This window comes from Pecten maximus, chromosome 18, assembly GCF_902652985.1.
Source record: "Pecten maximus chromosome 18, xPecMax1.1, whole genome shotgun sequence".
Lineage (NCBI taxonomy): Eukaryota > Metazoa > Mollusca > Bivalvia > Pectinida > Pectinidae > Pecten > Pecten maximus.
In genome coordinates, this window is record NC_047032.1 from 10,078,561 (window position 1) to 10,099,836 (window position 21,276).

General features: G+C 38.6%; 1 protein-coding gene across 1 annotated transcript in view; it reads left to right on the top strand.

Moving 5' to 3' along the window:
* LOC117316497 (transmembrane 9 superfamily member 1-like) overlaps nucleotides 1-21,276 on the top strand; it is a 43,808-nt gene that overhangs the window by 4,086 nt on the left and 18,446 nt on the right. The window contains exons 2-4 of the mRNA XM_033871106.1: nucleotides 2,635-2,724; nucleotides 3,414-3,495; nucleotides 17,660-17,764. Of these exons, the coding sequence (XP_033726997.1) occupies nucleotides 2,635-2,724; nucleotides 3,414-3,495; nucleotides 17,660-17,764 (277 nt within the window). The remainder of the gene's footprint in view (nucleotides 1-2,634; nucleotides 2,725-3,413; nucleotides 3,496-17,659; nucleotides 17,765-21,276) is intronic.

A 21,276-nucleotide genomic window follows, 5' to 3' on the forward strand; every position in this document is an offset into this window, starting at 1 on the left:
TCATTGTATAAGTATATGGGAATCCATCCGGCAAATCATACAAATTACACTTGGAATAGATACAATGAATATCCAAGCTGTTTATTAAAAATTCATCTCATAGCTATAGCTTGCTGCGCAGGTGACACATCCACTTCCATGAAATTCTTGTTTAACTATTTGTCAATCATCACATCGATCCATAACTGTATGATAGTCTTCATTTTAGCAATTATGATATTCAAATCCTATATTTAATGAATAATTAAAAGGAAAAAATTATGAAAATGAAATATTAACCGAATTAATTACAGTTAAATATACCTATGTCATCTGGGTAAGAAAAATTTCAAAATTCAATACTGCTTAAATGGCCCAAGGTGTCTATATATATATCTGACTCTGCAAGTTGTTGCTTCAGGCATGAAAAATGTGTTAGGTTTGCATGTTAAGTAGTAATAGAAAGCTACAGGCTATATCAGATTATATGGTTCAATAGCTGCATGTCTTATGATAGATAGTATAGACAGGTTGACTTCCCTCTGGGGCAAAAATCTGCTGTAGTGTTAGAATAGGCACATCCTTTCTAACCTGAAATGATTTATATTTTTTATGGAAGATATGCTATGTTACTGGGAAAAAAATCTTTGATTGTCATGATCATCGGTCTTGGCCTTCGTTTCCAAAACCCATGAACTGTGTCATTTTGGGTGGACATCAGGATGGCACAGTGGTATATAACACCGTTGCATTTCACCTAGGCGACCAGGGTTCGATTCCCTGAACATGAAAAGGTATTGGGTCACCCCGAGGCCGCCCGACCACATCAGGTTTTTCCAGGTACTCCATTTTCCTCCCACAGTGATATAAATATAAGACCCTTCAAGGTCATGCGCTTTCGTCTGGGTCAACATGCCTGATTGATATTAGTTGGTGTAACTTGTTTTACAATTGTTAAGGACCTTATAAAGGTTGAAAGTGACTTCTGATGACCATCCACAGTTTTCCTGTAGAGTGACCTCTCACCTAAACATTTGACCTTTACAAATAAAACCATTTCTGACCGACTCTCTACAATGACCCAGCTCTGATCATGACCTGTGATCATGATTTTGCAAACAGACAGTAAGATGCCTTCTACATAAAGTTCTTAAAATTATGCAAAATAATATATACATCTATATAAAACAGTAAACTATTTCCATTTCCATTACAGGTAAAATATTGTATTAAAGCAGCTTTACATTATGATAAAGTGTGTCTATATATAGCTAGTATCTAGTTTGTCATGATTGGTAAGTGCGAATATACATCAAGCATATCTATCTGGTAGCTGTTTATGTAATTAGTCTTCAGGCCCATGGGCCCATTTATGGTGTTCATGCCACTGGCATGGGCCTCTTGTATGGTGCTCAGGCCTATGGGCCCATTGTTTGGTGTTTAGACACCTCTTATTTGGTGTTTAGGCCTGTATGCCTCTTGTTTGGTGTTTAGGCCCGTATGCCTCTTGTTTGTTGTTTAGCATAGGCCTATACGCCTCGTTTGGTGTTTAAGCTACACCTCTTGTTTGGTGTTCAGGCCCCTGGGCATCTTGTTTGAAATTCAGGCCAATGGGCCTCTTGTTTGGTGTTATTGCCTGTTCATCTCTTGTTTGGTGTTTAGGCCCATAGGCCTCTTGTTTGGTGTTTAGACCTGTGTGCCTCTGGTTTGTTGTTCTTGCCCATGGACCTCTTGTTTGGTGTTCAAGCCTGTATGCCTCTTGTTTGATGTTCAGGCCTGTACACCTGTTGTTTGTTGTTCAGGCCCATGGGCCTCTTGTTTTGTGTTTAGGCCCGTAGGCCTCTTGTTCGATATTCAAGCCTAGTGTAGGCCTCTTGTTTGTTGTTTGGTCCTGTATGCCTCTTGTTTGATATTCAGGCCTAGTGTAGGCCTCTTGTTTGTTGTTTGGTCCTGTATGCCTCTTGTTTGATATTCAGGCCTAGTGTAGGCCTCTTGTTTGTTGTTTGGTCCTGCATGTATGCCTCTTGTTTGATATTCAGGCCTAGTGTAGGCCTCTTGTTTGTTGTTTGGTCCTGTATGCCTCTTGTTTGATATTCAGGCCTAGTGTAGGCCTCTTGTTTGTTGTTTGGTCCTGCATGTATGCCTCTTGTTTGATATTCAGGCCTAGTGTATGCCTCTTGTTTGATATTCAGGCCTTGTGTAGGCCTCTTGTTTGATATTCAGGCCTAGTGTAGGCCTCTTGTTTGTTGTTTGGGCCTGTATGCCTTTTGTTTGGATTTTAGGCCCATACCCCTCTTGTTTGATCAGGCCCATGTGCCTCTTGATTGTTTGGTGTTTTGGCTTGTACACCTCCTATTGGGTGTTAAGGCCCATGGGCCTCTTGTTTAATTTTCTGACCCATGGGCCTCTTATTTGTTGTTCTGTCCCATGGGCCTCTTGTTTTTTGTTCAGGTCCATATGGGCCTCTTGTTTTTTGTTCAGGCCCATGGGCCTCTTGTTTTTTGTTCAGGCCCATGGGCCTCTTGTTTTTTGTTCAGGCCCATGCACTTCTTTGGTGTTCAGGTCTGTGCTCCTCTTAACTTGTTTAAACAATAATTTCTGATGAACTCTTCAAAATTATTTTCTGTATGTATTTTTTCAATTTTGTCATTGCAGGTGTTGATGTATGTAAATAAAGTTGGACCATACTTTAACCCACACGAGACATATCACTACTACCAACTTCCAGTATGCAGGCCAAAAAAGGTACTTATTCAAGGTTTGACAATATCAAATGAAATAAAATGAGTTTTGACAATACAACAGGATTCGCTAAATTCTTCTTAAGTTTAAACAACATTGACGATATGTTTTAAGAAAATAAATTGGTCTGGTAATGCTGTCCTCAATCAAAAATTTGTATTGGTGTTGGTGAAGACTACATGAATATATATAAAATATAGATCAGTAAGTCATTATTAAAAGGATATAAAACATTTTGTTGAACCAAAGTATATTTATGACATTCATCAGGTAAACACTTAAGATCACTTTATTGTGAATAGAAGGTATAAAGAATCTATAAAGTTAACTTGCTACAGATATATAAGATTAGATGTAGTACGTAGATTCTACTGTAGATTATATAACCTTACTTTCTGATATCTATTGTTTCTCCGTGCTATTTTGGGAAAAGTCTGAAAAAACTGGGAACATATATAGATAGTTGGATTTTCATGCCCTCATGTAAAAGAATTGCAATGTACAAGATTGAAATATTTTGGAAATTTGTGAGAAAAAGTGAGAGAGAAAAAAATATTCTCAAATAAATTGGCAGAAAACACTTGATAACTGTATGTGTGAAAATTGTGGACTCATTGATCAGTCAGGTATCTGTTCAGGATTTGTATAAATTTTAGAATTAAACATTATCTAGTGTGTAATGTTTTATCCAGATTGAACACAAGAGTCTGACACTAGGAGAAGTATTGGATGGAGACCGCATGGCTTTGTCTATGTATGACTTAGCATTCAAACGTATGTATATCATTTTCTCAATGTCTATAATGTGATCATAGTTTATTTTTTAGTCCCCTGCCGTTTGAAAAACGGGGGGACTATAGGTTTACCCTCCGTCTGTCCGTCTGTCTGTCTGTCACGCAATAGTTGTCCGGACAACTCCTTCTAAAGTACTACTCCGATTTTAATGAAACTTGGTATACATGATCAGTATAACATGTAGTTGTGCATCCCACATTTTTTTTTTCGAAAAACCAATTTTCAAAATGGCCGCCGACTTCTCATTGGTTGAGACTTGTCCGGACAACTCCTTCTAAAGTACTACTCCGATTTTAATGAAACTTGGTATACATGATCAGTATAACATGTAGTTGTGCATCCCACATTTTTATTTCGAAAAACCAATTTTCAAAATGGCCGCCGACTTCTCATTGGTTGAGACTTGTCCGGACAACTCCTTCTAAAGTACTACTCCGATTTTAATGAAACTTGGTATACATGATCAGTATAACATGTAGTTATGCATCCCACATTTTTTTTTTTAAATTCATTTTTCAAAATGGCTGCCAGCTTCTCATTGGTTGAGGCTTGTCCGGACAACTCCTCCTAAAGTACTACTCCGATTTTAATGAAACTTGGTATACATGATCAGTATAACATGTAGTTGTGCATCCCACATTTTTTTTCTTCAAAAAAAAACAATTTTCAAAATGGCGGCCGACTTCTCATTGGTTGAGACTTGTCCGGACAACTCCTCCTAAAGTGCTACTCCGATTTTAACGAAACTTGGTATACATGATCAGTATAACATGTAGTTGTGCATTCCACATTTTTTTTTTCAAAAATTCATTTTTCAAAATGGCTGCTTGCTTCTCATTGGTTGAGGCTTGTCCGGACAACTCCTAAAGTACTACTCCGATTTTAACGAAACTTGGTATACGTGATCAGTATAACACGTAGTTTAAAAAATGGGAAATAAATAGTTGCACTCCTGGTTCAGGCAGGGGACTTTGTATTGCTGTTGCAATACTATCCATCCTTGTTTATTATCACATCTCAATAAAGAGGGGGGGGGGGGATATTGTGTTACCCATATCAGTTCCGTACGGTCCCGATGCAATGCAACTAGATATTCTGTAACTAGTACAGCTAATCTCAGGAATTGCTGATGCGATCCTCACCAAACTGTGTTTCAGGGTGTCAAGTGGCTATGGGGGCATTAATGTCTTAAGACATTTGCTAGTTTATATTATTTGTTCTTAATCCTACAAATGTTTTATTATTATTAATTACTCTTAAATTGCTTTTACCTGAAAACATTGTCCAGTAAGATATGGTTCATAAAAACAGTATTTGAAATTATTAATTCGAAACGGAAGGGTTTGAAAAATATTCAATTTTATGCCCCCCCCCCCCCCCCCCCCCCCCCCCCCCCCCCCCCCCCCCCCCCCCCCCCCATCACAGAAAAAAAAAAATAATGTAAGCATGATCAACTGAGGGCAGGATATCTTCAATCTTCAAACAAAAGATGAGGGCAGGATATCTCCAGATAAAAACTGAAGAGTGGATATCTTCAAACAAAAGATGAGGGGAGGATATCTCCAGACAAAAACTGAAGAGTGGATATCTCTAGATGAAAACTGAGTGGAGGATATCTCCAGGTAGAAGCTGAGGGGAAGGTATATCCAGATAAAACTGAGGAGTGGATATCTCCAGATAGAAGCTGAGGGGAAGGTATCTCCAGACAACACTAAGGAGCGGATATCTCTGTATAAAAACTGAAGGGAGGATATCTCTAAACAAAAACGAGGGGAGGATATCTCCAGACAAAACAGAGGAGTGGATATCTCCAGACAAAAAACCTGAGGAGTGGATATCTCCAGACAAAACAGGAGATGATATCTGGATAAAAACATGGATGGATATCTTCAAACAAAATATGAAGGGAGGATATCTCCAGACAAAAACTGAGGACTGGATATTTCCAGACAAAAAAAAACCTGAGGAATGGATATCTTCAAACAAAAAAACTGATGAGTGGATATCTCCAGACAAAGCTGAAGGGAGGATATTTCCAGACAAAAAGTTAGGAGTGGATATCTGGGGATAAAAACTGGGAAGGATATCTAAACAAAGATGAGGGGAGGATATCTCCAGACAAAAAGTTAGGAGTGGATATCTGGGGATAAAAACTGGGAAGGATATCTAAACAAAACTGAGGAGTGGATATCTCCAGACAAAATAAATGAGGAGTTGATATCTCTCGACAAATCTTAAGGAGAGGATATCCGAAAGTAAGAAAGGACAGCATATACACTATGCCATGCCTTTGAATGGAAAATTGTATTATTTGAACCAATTTCTTCAGAACCCATTTGATTACAGCTTATAACTTTTGGTCAGTTGCATCGTCAAACAAATCCTAACAAAGTTCGAAAAAGAAATTACCAAGGCCACAGACACCATAACTCAAAATCATTTAGATAATAGGATTTTACCAGTAGAATCCTGGCACTTTAAAGTGTTTCGAAAATTTTCAAAAAGAAATCATCAATGACCTTGACCTTTAAGTCAGAACTAAAATTTTGAATTTTTACTAGAAATGATTATATAGATTGCCCTAGACTGTAGACATAGACTTCATAATTACAATTAAAGAGATGACCAAGTGCTACCATGCTGGATATGGTCAAATGTAGAAATATGTTAATAAAAGGGCACAAACAAGAAAAAAGAAAAGAATCGCCCAGTTTTAACCAGATTTTCCTCACAAGCAACGTTTAAAATGGAATGAACCATACGTTTACATAATATTTTAGAAGAATTTAACTGACGCTTGCATATTTTGGATTTTATGACGGAGAAGATATTGAAAGTTGAATATCACGAACAATCGGATATAAAATTTGAAAATTGAATTATTTTGGATAAGCGGATGAAAAGTTGTGGTCATTAGGTTTAATATGGGTGTGAAGGAATATTTTCACTAAGAACCAGTATTGTACATGGTACAAAGGTTGGTAATCAAACGTTCAGGGACTGAAGTACTTATAATAGGTATATACTCCGTGTATGAAACGAGACTTATTTCAAAACTCATTTGGTCGGATAAGGCAATATCTGAGAGAGGTACCATAGGTATGTAATATCCATACGTATATAATAAGTCTTACATACAAGTCATCTCGGTGCTAAAACCACCTAATTCTCACCTGCATGAAACTTGTTCTTTGATGGACAATATGTGGAACGGAAACTCTGCATGACTTTTGTTTTACGTCAGTATACCTTAAGTACTAGTATTAAGAAGATCACATGTAGAGGCCAAATAAAAAATTGTCTGTTTCTGGTTAACCCAACAGTGTGAGAAAAATTAACATTTTGCCATTGTCTACCCTGGGCTTTTCCTCATTATTTAGGATAGGGCCTTTTTGTCCTATTTTAGAAAGAAAAGTGACCTGGTTTTTTTTTTAAATAATGTGTAAAAATTAGGTAATTGTTATCGGGATTTTTGCCAATTTTCAACTCAAAAATGTCCTCCAAAAAGCCTGCTATTCATATATAATCACCAAGTCATCTGATGCTGTGGCACAATACATCAATGTTGTTCTTTATCTAATTTTCATTGCATTCCTTTCTCATTGTACACATTGAAAAAAAAAATTTAAACACTTTTTTAAAAACGATTTTAGGCCAATGGATAAACAAATGGTTGGCCTTCATGTGGGCAAAGGAGTTTTAAGCCAAATAAAAAATTAATTAGAATCAATTAAAAAAAATCAATTAGAAATAATCTCAGAATTTTTTTATTAAAATCTGAACCCCTAATTAGTACAGTCAGAGGAATTTGAACTGTAATCTGGAATTTTTCCCGAGAAATTCCATAAACAGAAGAAGTGGACCTTGAGGGAGCCAGTAAGTTGGGTGCAATTTGGAAATACAAAATTTCATATGAAAATATAGGTTACTACAGCCATATTTTGCCACCAGTCTACACTCAGTACCGAGCAACTGCCCGACGTAGGTTTCAAACTCGCAACCCAGGGTTGGACGGCTAGTGATAAAGTGTCGGGAGACCTTAATCACTCGGCCTCCGAGGCCGTGGAATTACACAATTTCATATGAAAATATAGGTTACTACAGCCATATTTTGATCTCCCACTCTCATCATTGGTCCATTGAGAGATTTTCAAGCTAACAATACAGGATTAAAAGGCTTTTACATTAATTAGATAAAAACATTATTTGCAGTACTCATTATGCTTTGAAATGACACACTCTGCAGATATGCAGATCTTGTATACTATATCACTAAAATAATTTCATCCTAATAAGTTTGTCTAGATATACCTGTATATCTTATACGGCATTGGAAAAATGACCAGAAAACTATCAACTAATTCATTAATAGCAATATTTTCTTCTATGATTTTGTCCATCCTTAAAAACAAAGAAAAACATGCAATGTCTCAGTATCAATATAACTTGACCAAGTCTAATTCAGGTTTGAATGGCCTCTTGTTATACATGGACAGCACTTTATTAGTCCCCTACTGGTGAGACGGGGGACTATAGGTTTCCTCTACGTCCGTCTTTGTAACCCAAAGTTTGTCAGCGCTCTAGCGGCTTCATTCCTTGAGGGATTTTGATCAAACTTCACGTATTGGTCAAGAACCATATTTTGGACAACTTTGAGTTCTGGGATTTTGGGTCAAGGTCAAGGACCATATTTTGGACAACTTTGAGTTTCAGGGATTTTGGATCAAGGTCAAGGTCATTGTCACTATTTTTAGAAGGGGCTAAAAAGGGACGTGTATTGCTTAAGCAATACCCAGTACATACTAGTTAGAGTAGTAATAATTTTAAGGGCTTTGGAAACAAAGATGAAATAATTTTAAATTTGTACTTAAATTAATAAGATAGAGAATGATTTACTTCTGGATGACATATCCAATGTATATGTATGTTTTATTTCCCATTTGAGTTATATATAGGCTTAATTGAAACGGACAAAGGACATTGATTCTCCTGGCTTTCAAACCGGGATTAGGTATCGCAATAGGATTTAAATCAAATGAGCACAGGCTTTCGTCAGAAGTGGGTGACACAAGGCTGAGGTGGGCTGTTTGTAAGGGTTTAGAATCATCGTATCAAAGGCATCTCCCGTCAACAGGATTATAACCAACGAGTCTTTTCACAGATTTTAGTGGCGAGAGAAAAAAAGCTAAGCTGATTACAAAACACATCTTCATCAAAATCAGGAATGCAGATAATCCGCTGTATCACGTCCCTGTGTATTTTACACGCAGGTAATAATCGCCTGACACTGATGTATGGTCATCCAGTACGTTTCTCAGCAGTCAGCTGTTAAGTTACCAGTGGGGGCAAATCTGGTCTGGTGGGATATAAAGTTAACAGTCAGAGTAAGGGGCAAATCTGGTCTGGTAGGATATAAAGTTAACAGAGTAAGGGGTAAATCTGGTCTGGTAGGATATAAAGTTAACAGTCAGAGTAAGGGGTAAATCTGGTCTGGTAGAATATAAAGTTAACAGTCAGAGTAAGGGGGTAAATCTGGTCTGGTAGGATATAAAGTTAACAGAGTAAGGGGTAAATCTGGTCTGATAGGATATAAAGTTAACAGAGTAAGGGGTAAATCTGGTCTGGTAGGATATAAAGTTAACAGTCACAGTAAGGGGGTAAATCTGGTCTGGTAGGATATAAAGTTAACAGTCAGAGTAAGGGGTAAATCTGGTCTGGTGGGGTATAAAGTTAACAGTCAGAGTAAGGGGGTAAATCTGGTCTGGTGGGATATAAAGTTAACAGAGTAAGGGGTAAATCTGGTCTGGTGGGATATAAAGTTAACAGTCAGAGTAAGGGGTAAATCTGGTCTGGTGGGATATAAAGTTAACAGTCAGAGTAAGGGGTAAATCTGGTCTGGTAGGGATATAAAGTTAACAGTCAGAGTAAGGGGTAAATCTGGTCTGGTGGGATATAAAGTTAACAGTCAGAGTAAGGGGTAAATCTGGTCTGGTAGAATATAAAGTTAACAGAGTAAGGGGTAAATCTGGTCTGGTGGGGTATAAAGTTAACAGAGTAAGGGGGTAAATCTGGTCTGGTGGAATATAAAGTTAACAGTCAGAGTAAGGGGGTAAATCTGGTCTGGTGGGATATAAAGTTAACAGTCAGAGTAAGGGGGTAAATCTGGTCTGGTGGGGATATAAAGTTAACAGTCAGAGTAAGGGGGTAAATCTGGTCTGGTGGGATATAAAGTTAACAGTCAGAGTAAGGGGGTAAATCTGGTCTGGTGGGATATAAAGTTAACAGTCACAGTAAGGGGGTAAATCTGGTCTGGTGGGATATAAAGTTAACAGTCAGAGTAACTCTGAACTAGTGGGGTAAGTTACACCAAGAGTAGGGGGGGGGGGGGGGGGGGGGGGGGGGGGGGGGGGGGGGGGGGGGGGGGGGTGGGGGGGGGGGGGGGGGGGGGGGGGGGGGTGTAATCTGGACTAGTGGAATGTAGAATGAAGGGTAGGTGTGGTGTTGACTGAGGGATGGGGAATGTAGAATGAAGGGTAGGTGTGGTGTTGACTGAGGGATGGGGATTGTAGAATGAAGGGTAGGTGTGGTGTTGACTAAGGGATGGGGAATGTAGAATGAAGGGTAGTTGTGGTGTTGACTGATCATGAGGGATGGGGAATGTAGAATGAAGGGTAGGTGTGGTGTTGACTGGGGGATGGGAAATGTAGAATGAAGGGTAGGTGTGGTGTTGACTGAGGGGTGGGGAATGTAGAATGAAGGGTAGGTGTGGTGTTGACTGATCATGAGGGATGGGGAATGTAGAATGAAGGGTAGGTGTGGTGTTGACTGAGGGATGGGGAATGTAGAATGAAGGGTAGGTGTGGTGTTGACTGAGGGATGGGGAATGTAGAATGAAGGGTAGGTGTGGTGTTGACTGAGGGATGGGGAATGTAGAATGAAGGGTAGGTGTGGTGTTGACTGAGGGATGGGGAATGTAGAATGAAGGGTAGGTGTGGTGTTGACTGAGGGATGGGGAATGTAGAATGAAGGGTAGGTGTGGTGTTGACTGAGGGATGGGGAATGTAGAATGAAGGGTAGGTGTGGTGTTGACTGAGGGATGGGGAATGTAGAATGAAGGGTAGGTGTGGTGTTGACTGACAGATGGGGAATGTAGAATGAAGGGTAGGTGTGGTGTTGACTGACAGATGGGGAATGTAGAATGAAGGGTAGGTGTGGTGTTGACTGAGGGATGGGGAATGTAGAATGAAGGGTAGGTGTGGTGTTGACTGAGGGATGGGGAATGTAGAATGAAGGGTAGGTGTGGTGTTGACTGAGGGATGGGGAATGTAGAATGAAGGGTAGGTGTGGTGTTGACTGAGGGATGGGGAATGTAGAATGAAGGGTAGGTGTGGTGTTGACTGGGGAATGTACAATGAAGGGTAGGTGTGGTGTTGACTGGGGGACGGGGAATGTAGAATGAAGGGTAGGTGTGGTGTTGACTGAGGAATGTACAATGAAGGGTAGGTGTGGTGTTGACTGAGGAACGGGGAATGTAGAATGAAGGGTAAGTGTGGTGTTGACTGAGGGATGGGGAATGTAGAATGAAGGGTAGGTGTGGTGTTGACTGAGGGATGGGGAATGTAGAATGAAGGGTAGGTGTGGTGTTGACTGAGGGATGGGGAATGTAGAATGAAGGGTAGGTGTGGTGTTGACTGGGGAATGTACAATGAAGGGTAGGTGTGGTGTTGACTGGGGGACGGGGAATGTAGAACGAAGGGTAGGTGTGGTGTTGACTCAGGGACGGGGAATGTAGAATGAAGGGTAGGTGTGGTGTTGACTGGGGGACAGGGAATGTAGAATGAAGGGTAGGTGTGGTGTTGACTGAGGGATGGGGAATGTAGAATGAAGGGTAGTTGTGGTGTTGACTGAGGGGTGGGGAATGTAGAATGAAGGGTAGGTGTGGTGTTGACTGGGGGATGGGGAATGTAGAATGAAGGGTAGGTGTGGTGTTGACTGAGGGACGGGGAATGTAGAATGAAGGGTAGGTGTGGTGTTGACTGACAGATGGGAATGTAGAATGAAGGGTAGGTGTGGTGTTGACTGAGGAATGTAGAATGAAGGGTAGGTGTGGTGTTGACTGAGGGATGGGGAATGTAGAATGAAGGGTAGGTGTGGTGTTGACTGAGGGATGGGGAATGTAGAATGAAGGGTAGGTGTGGTGTTGACTGAGGGACGGGGAATGTAGAATGAAGGGTAGGTGTGGTGTTGACTGAGGGGTGGGGGATGTAGAATGTAGGGTAGGTGTGGTGTTGACTGAGGGACGAGGAATGTAGAATGAAGGGTAGGTGTGGTGTTGACTGAGGGATGGGGAATGTAGAATGAAGGGTAGGTGTGGTGTTGACTGAGGGATGGGGAATGTAGAATGAAGGGTAGGTGTGGTGTTGACTGAGGGATGGGGAATGTAGAATGAAGGGTAGGTGTGGTGTTGACTGAGGGATGGGGAATGTACAATGAAGGGTAGGTGTGGTGTTGACTGGGGGATTGGGAATGTAGAATGAAGGGTAGGTGTGGTGTTGGTATTAAGTTATTTGATTTTTGCCTAGAGATTTCCTCCTATATTTTTTAACCGCTTTCTCTGAAACTTAGAATGTATAAGATTCATGAGAAGCTATGTTTCCTCAAAGAAATTCTGATTCAAATATTTTTTCAAAAGTGCTGCTGTCAATTTCTGATATTGCAGACTTGAGCAGAAAGTTAAATGTTTACTATTTTGATACAAGATAGTATAAAACAATATATGGCATTTGACGGATGTTTATTGTTCTTCAGTACTCTTGCATTGTTATACTATGAAGACAAATTTAAACTAATTTTATAAAAAGTATCATTACGAATTAGGCACTAAAGTTAAATGTGAGATGATAATCCTTTATGAGTATCGTACATGAGTGACAAAATTCATACTAATTACCTGGAAATCATCTCGTTATCTGCTGTTAATGAGATTCTGTTGATTTTTGTAGATAGGATATATAACAGTTTGTTTAAATATTGTCAAATATCCAACATGATAAAGCTATTTTGACATCTGAATGATGCATGAGGCTGATGGTGTGAGAACTGGCTCTATCCTGAAGGGATGAAACTTGATGATATGGAGATTTGTACATTATGTCAATGACTTACTAAGCTTAATCCGGTACACAGGATCATGTCCGAATGTCATGTCCAATGAGATTATGTGGACTCATCCTCCTCGGCGTATTATGCTGTGATTACCCCCATTGATCTAATTGGACACACGCAACATCACGATACGGATAAAAACTTAATCAGCCGTGTTTTATCTCTAACACATAAGACCATATTCTGGGATATTTTTTTCTGTTTCGCATCAGGCTGGGATTTTAAGAAGTTATATGATTAATTACCTGCAAGACACATGCATATATACAAACAAAAAACAATAAAACACACACACAAAAACATACACAACTGGCGGAAAAGTTGTTGTCATAAAACGAAGTGGACAGTGGATTGACTTCATTTAAAAGTTAAACTTTCTTATCTCCTCGCGATTAAGTTTGGTAGGGGGCATAGCGTTCCATTTGTATGCTTGTGTATACGTTCGGATGTTCATCTTTAGCCAGTGCTCTTGAAGTGACCTCATTTTTAGATTAATTTCCATCAAATTTCATATGTTTAAGTATAAACATACCTCAAACAAGTTTGGGTTTCAGGGGACAAGGTCAAGGACAAGGTCAAGGTCAAGGCCACTATTACTATTTTTTTTTAAATTGTTTGTCATCCCACAGGCAACTTCCTTTTTAAACAGATTATGATCAAACTTCATATATTGGTCAATTAGTAGAATACATTGAACAAGTTTACCTTGGTTTTTTTTTTATATTATTATTGCAGAATATTTCAGTCAGTACACTTGACATGTAAGGGGATTTGTTTCGCTTGCAATGCTTGTTTATTTTACAACCATTAAGAAATAAGGTATTTATCTACTTGATATATATTGTTACCAATCACTTTCATTGTCCCAGATGGAAGCATTTAGATAGTCTTAGTGTGGCATGGTACACAGAGAAATCCCAAAAGGTTGGCATGACCCCCACCACCCTTTACATGTTTGATTGAGGATTGGATTTCAGCTCCATGGTATCATATTGGCATCACTAGTACTGTTGACATGGATACCAATAACTAGTGTTCTTCAAAGACAGATTTGTGTATTGCTGCAAATTCAAATTCAAATTCATTTATTATCTCAACACCTGTACAGAAGAGGTATACAGAGATAGACTACGAAATGCAATACATGTAAATTTACAATAATATGACATTTGGTGAACATGCGTGGATATACAGAGGGATGAAAGTATCATAAAGATGTAAACTTATATTGGAATTAAAATATCTACTCAGGGGAACATACGAAATTGATTTTTTTTTGATAAAGTTACATAACTTTTTTAAGGAAGGACATCACTGACCTATTGCAAACTTGTCCAATTAACTTGATCATCAAAACTCTTAACAAAGGATCAAATGCATATATGTATGTGAGTTATTTAATTTTGAGTCCACCATCTGTTGTATCTCATCAGAGTGATCTTTGATGTAATATTTGTCGGTGTGAGCAAATTTAAAAATATTTATCTTCATTTTTAACTGACTTATGTTTTCGCTGTATGCCCAGGGGGACTTGAGTGTATTTTCATTAGTATAATATACATGTCCGTCTAGATATCTGCTGACTCCGATCTTCTCTGGAATAGGATTTTCAATGTTTAATTCTAGATTTAATGAGGTAATAATCTTACTATCCATGATGGCACTGTATCCGTTAAAACTCTTGATATTTAATTTTCTCAGAATAAATAAATAACATATGTTAGGTTTCTGTTTAATCTATTTCGGATTACAAATAAAGTCTAATAAGATTCAGCTTATAATTCATTATTGAAAACGTGAAATTAAGAAAGTTTACATTATCGAAAATAATCTCTTGAATATTCCTATCTTCCAAATAAATGTCCAGCAGCCTTTTTTCCCAATATTAATTTTAAGTAATTTGTATTTTTGATTAGATTAAGTTTAATGATACATACAAATATATTTAAGATTATTAAAGATTACAAATAGAATGTCTGGGTTTGGATCATGATGATTTTCATTTTCAAAGGAAGTCTTGAGGATTAAAGAAATTAGGAAAATATTTAGTATAATTGTATCCCCCTGTGTTAGTGTACCTTATGTAATTGTCTCCCCTGAATTTGTTCGTTTATTTTAGATGACTCACAAAGTTAAAAGAAGATTCATTTACTTTCTTGATTAAGTAATTAGATTGGATTTTACCTGTAGACATTGGTTGATGGTCAGATTGACGAACTCCATTAATAAGTTTGGAATTCATGTATTTTAAGTTAATATAAAGTGTGCTAACATGCCAAAGACTTGTGTATAGAGATACCGTGGAAAAAGTTTCCGAACTAGCTCAGTTGGTTAGAACCCCGGCCACGTAACCTTTGAGATCTGAGGTGCATGATTTGATACTCACAACCGATGTCGGTTTAGGTTTCTCGGGAAGCTAAGACACAGGCTGGTCTCAGCTGTCATGGTTAACATTAAATATTGTGTCCTTGGGAAAGACATGTACACTTTCACTCAATTTCTCTGGATGTCATATGACCATCCTCCTATATGTTAGTCACCAACTACTACAAACAATGTTGATAATTCAGAGCATAAAAACACACTGGGCCAGGAAAACACTATAATTTCATTAAAAAAAAGTGCTGTTTTTTTTGTAGTGATAAGTCGGCCTGGGGGGAGGGGGGGGGGGGGGGTAACTATCCTTTGGGACATGCTATCTCTAAGCTCTGTTTGAATGTAATCTAATTGATTTAACACAGCAGGGCAAGGTCAATATACCCAATTATAGTTAAATTTGGTGGTATAAAAATTAGGGTGGGGGGGATGCATATGTATTTATTGTTTGGTTGGTAGTGCGTCTTTTGGACCAAACATGTTTGGACTTTATATTTTGAAAAAGTTCACATTAGAAAAGTGATTTGAATTAATTGGTTTTATGAACTTGGATCTTTTGTATCGGGGACAAATTAAATTTTTTTCTAAGATTTATATTAAATGTTACATCAGAACAAAGCATTTGGATGCTCGTAATTGTATTGCCATGAAAGTCGGGGAGTATGGAGATAATGCTATAGCTTACAGACTATTGATTTTAGAGTAAGATTTGTTTTTGTGTGTTATTAGCTGGTCCATAAGCTGATTATAAACTGCACGTTTCATCTGGTGTCCGTCATTCTCCCTGATCCAACATCTATCCGAAAAATGCGAAGAGGTGCTTAAACTAAGTTCATAAATCATTCGAGTGGCAGACAAGATTGGCCAAATTTTTTTTTGTTTCAAAGTAGATTAAAATTACGCAGAAAATATTGGTAATTTTGTGTATGAAACAGGTTTCTATAGCTTCGGGAAAGGCTATAGATCCCACTTATCCTGTGGTTTTTGTGCTAACTTGTAAGCCCCATGGATAATCACCCGCGCAATCTCAAGATCTTGCCTAATTTTAAAGCTTAAATTCCAATTTATACTTGCGCAGAAAATTAAATTTTGGTGTGAAATCTAGCATTTCCATTTCCATCCGAAGGCTATGTGGTAATGAAATGCTGTACTTGGTTGATTATCTTATTTTTAAAAAAATTTTGTGTGACCTGTCTTGTGTATATCTGTGAAGGTTCCGCTAACCCTTACCAAGTAATTCACAGTATTGTGTGATTACTCGGAAAATGAGAACACCACTATGGCCTTCTTGTCGCCAAATTTTACATTGGGAATATCTGAGATGTACTAAATTTGTCACCAGGGGTTTTCTGTAAGCTGGTTTAATGTCTACCTATACAACAGAAGTACCATAGTGTAAGAGTTGTTCATGACATCAAGGTTGAATTTGTTATACATTGGGATACAACAGGACATAACTTCCCTTTGTTGTACGTATACATTAATTTTAAATTAAGTTGAAATATTTACTCAAAAAAATTCTCTATTGAAATCATCTGAAATGAAAATACTTACAGCGTTTTTCAAACTTCTGATATATATATGAATGTTAAAGAACATGACCATCCTGTTTTGTTCTTAAGTCTGTTTAACCTTTGATTAGTTCTTTCCCACATTTATTTAAGAACTCACTCGAGAATAAAACATTAATGAGTGGCTAATTATATAATTGATGAGGTATTTTGCTATAAATACCATAAAATATTTATACCCCCGCGACAAAGTTAGGGGGGTATATATACTGGAATCAGGCTGCCCGTCCGTCCGTCCGTCTGTCTGTAGGCAAATTTTGTCCGGCAACTCCTTCTAAACTGATGGGCCGATTCCAATGACACTTCACACAAATATTAATGATCATGTGTAGATGTGCATGCCACTTTCTTTTTCTCAAAATTATGGTTGCTATGGCAACTGGTCACTGAATTCTCTTTATTGTGAACAACACATATTTCAGACATTCTGAATTTCAGAAATATCGACATGCTCGGGTTATCTTAGTTAGCCTCTAATTAACAGTTCCAATTCACCATTGACTCATGCAGATTGCGGGGGTATTAGTCAGCCATCCTGGCGACAGTTCTAGTTCATGTTCATCTTGTATGGTACTTATATATACATTTTTATTACTGCTGAACCTCATATCAAATTCTTCCAACAGTTGCCTCATCAAGAAAGAAATGGTGGGGATGCTAGAGTTACCTAGTGGTCGATACCACTGAAACTGGTCAGACTATAAGTTTCCTCTCTGTCTGTCTTGTACATACAGACATAACACCAAAGTTTGCCAACACTTTAGCGGTTTCATTCCTTGAGGGATTTTTATGGAACTTTACACAATGATAAAGGACAAGTTCACGTTTCAGGGATTTTGGGTCAAGGTCAATGCTACTAATTCAAGTGGGGGCTGGTAGGGGACATGTATTTCTTTAGCAATACTCAGTATGCTTGTTCCCCCTAACTATTTGTATAACCAAATCCTGGGGTTTATTTGTAGTTCGTTGCGGAAATGACGCCTGTAAATAAATTGTATTGTATATATGTTTATTCGTATTTTTTTTTACAGAAAATGCTGATAAGAAAGAGCTTTGTAAAGTTGCCTACACAGAGGATGAACTTCAACTTCTCCGGGATGCCATTGAAGATATGTACTACTTCGAGTTCGTTATTGGTATGTATAGCCAAATGTCAGCCTTCTTTTTTAGGATTCCTGTCTTCCCTAGATAATTTCTCCAGCCTCATGTCTCTAGATCATCTCTCAGGCCACCTGTCTCCTCTAGATAATTTCTCTGGCCCCCTGTCTCCTCTAGATCATCTCTCAGGCCTCCTGTCTTCCCTAGATAATTTCTCAGGCCTCCTGTCCCCTCTAGATCATCTCTCAGGCCACCTGTCTCCTCCAGATCATCTCTCAGGCCACCTGTCTCCTCTAGATCATCTCTCAGGCCACCTGTCCCCTCCAGATCATCTCTCAGGCCACCTGTCCCCTCCAGATTATCTCTCAGGCCACCTGTCCCCTCTAGATCATCTCTCAGGCCACCTGTCTCCTCTAGATCATCTCTCAGGCCTCCTGTCTCCTCTAGATTATCTCTCAGGCCACCTGTCCCCTCTAGATCATCTCTCAGGCCACCTGTCCCCTCTAGATCATCTCTCAGGCCTCCTGTCTCCTCTAGATTATCTCTCAGGCCACCTATCCCCTCTAGATCATCTCTCAGGCCACCTGTCTCCTCTAGATCATCTCTCAGGCCACCTGTCCCCTCTAGATCATCTCTCAGGCCTCCTGTCTCCTCTAGATCATCTCTCAGGCCTCCTGTCTCCTCTAGATCATCTCTCAGGCCACCTATCCCCTCTAGATCATCTCTCAGGCCACCTGTCCCCTCCAGATCATCTCTCAGGCTACCTATCCCCTCTAGATCATCTCTCAGGCCACCTATCCCCTCTAGATCATCTCTCGGGCTACCTGTCTTCCCTAGATCATCTCTCGGGCCACCTGTCCCCTCTAGATCATCTCTCGGGCCTCCTGTCCCCTCTAGATCATCTCTCAGGCTACCTGTCCCCTCTAGATCATCTCTCAGGCCTCCTGTCCCCTCTAGATCATCTCTCAGGCCTCCTGTCTCCTCTAAATCATCTCTCAGGCCTCCTGTCTCCTCTAAATCATCTCTCAGGCCCCCTGTCTCCTCTAGATCATCTCTCAGGCCTCCTGTCCCCTCTAGATCATCTCTCAGGCCTCCTGTCTCCTCTAAATCATCTCTCAGGCCTCCTGTCTCCTCTAAATCATCTCTCAGGCCCCCTGTCTCCTCTAGATCATCTCTCAGGCTACCTGTCCCCTCTAGCTCTAGATCATCTCTCCGGCCACCTGTCTCCTCTAGATCATCTCTCAGGCTACCTGTCCCCTCTAGATCATCTCTCAGGCCACCTGTCCCCTCTAGATCATCTCTCAGGCCACCTATCCCCTCTAGATCATCTCTCAGGCCTCCTGTCTCCTCTAGATTATCTCTCAGGCCACCTATCTCCTCTAGATCATCTCTCAGGCCTCCTGTCTCCTCTAGATCATCTCTCAGGCCTCCTGTCTCCTCTAGATCATCTTTCAGGCTACCTATCCCCTCTAGATCATCTCTCAGGCTACCTATCCCCTCTAGATCATCTCTCAGGCCACCTGTCTCCTCTAGATCATCTCTCCGGCCACCTGTCTCCTCTAGATCATCTTTCAGGCCTCCTGTGTCCTCTAGATCATCTCTCAGGCCACCTGTCTCCTCTAGATCATCTTTCAGGCCTCCTGTATATGTCCTCTAGATCATTTCCAGTGTATTGAAAACTCTGTTATTAAAAAGATATATTAACGGTGACTTGCAGAGGACTACATTTCCTCTATTTTTCTGAAATGTATATTTGATTAGTTTGTATATTCAATATTTTGCTCTATATTTGCACAGATTGATGACATTGAAATAAATCGATGTTTACATAACATGGAAAATGACTTTTACAATAATCCAAAACTTAAAACCTGAAGTTTTTAGTAGAGCCCTAGGCCTAGATTAGAGGGATAATATTACTGAGCATGTCTAGATTCACGTAAACATTTAAAAAGGAAAAAAAAAATGATAGACAGGGGAGGCTTCATGGTCAGGACTTTCGTCTGTATTGGTATAGTTGTAAAATGTAATTATATTTTTTTTATCGTAAACCTTCAGATTAACAGCAGTTGAAGGTCACTCAGTATAATGGTGACGATACTCGTAGATAATTTAGGGCGGTGCGGTGTACTAGTCTCATACATAATGTGATGTCATGTATCAAACAGGTCTTAAAAAAGAACTGCAAATGCTATTCAAATTCCTCACAAGACTCCAATGTTCTGGCTGCATCTACTGATAATGAGATTAAAATTTGAAATTTGACTTAGTTATTAGATAAATTTGTTCATAAATTTGATTTATTGCTGCTTATCATAAATGATAGATGATCATAACTCGGTGTATGTAAAAAGGGAGATTTTTGTCGGCTTAACTCATTAATACACGGACGCTCAAATGTACCGAAATTCACCATATATCTTTTGATAATAAGTTTAGAGCTTTGTATGCAGAGAAAGTTACTGAATAAATCATATTGTAGATTTTATTTATTACTCTCGTTAATATTATGAATAATAATACAGAATGTTCAGCCTGGATTGGGTATATCTTCAAGTAGACTCTGACCTGTTTTATTTTTGATCCAAGAACTTACGTGCATACTAATAATTAAAGAAGTCTGCAGATTTTTGACATCTAATGATGTTTACTGTTGGACATTCAAAGGTATTAAAATTCATAGAAACTTTCCTTCCCTAATTTTAACCGAGATTAAAATTTAAAATGAGATAATTTATTACAGGATGTTGAATTAAATGGCTAATGATATACATTGTACTTAGGAGATCATGTATACCAGACAGGAACATCGTAATCTGGGGATGAAAGGTGTAACACTTTTGACAGCTCATTTATAGAAATTTCTTGGACATCCAAAGACACGTATTTAAATTTGTTGAATTTTCATGTTTTAGTGCCAGATTAAAATTTTAATTGAAATACCTGTAACCTGTATTTTGAAATTCATTTAAAAACTGCTACATGGTTGTATTATAGTGATAAATGATATTAAATATATGCAAACAATATACAATGGCTATATCAAACATTGAAATGCTTTTCCTGCGTTTTTTATTTTTGAACTAAGGAAAAATATTTAAATATTTGTATGCGTCCTCTAGCATTGCGTTTTACACTGTGGCATGTGATATAAAATTTTGCCTTGTATTGAAAGATGAACTAGCTCAAGTTATTTGACGACTGATATATAATGTACATGTCCAATCCATCATAGATAGTGCTATAGGTATTCCTATATACACACATATTTTAAATGCATAAAAGCTGAATTGACAGGTTGGATATAGAATAGTCTGGTTTTTGCAGCGACCCCATGGGCTGTTCTTTTTTCAGGACACAAACGTAAAGACAAATGACTTTACCTGAAACAAATTTTTATTTATTTTTTTTAAATTCCTTTAAATTTGTACTCCACATTGAAGCTTGAATCCCAAGAATTCTAAAGGAAATAATACACATTGTATCATAATTAAAATCTTTAAAAAAAAAAATCTCATGCAGGAGCAGGGGAAGAATATATTGGAATACA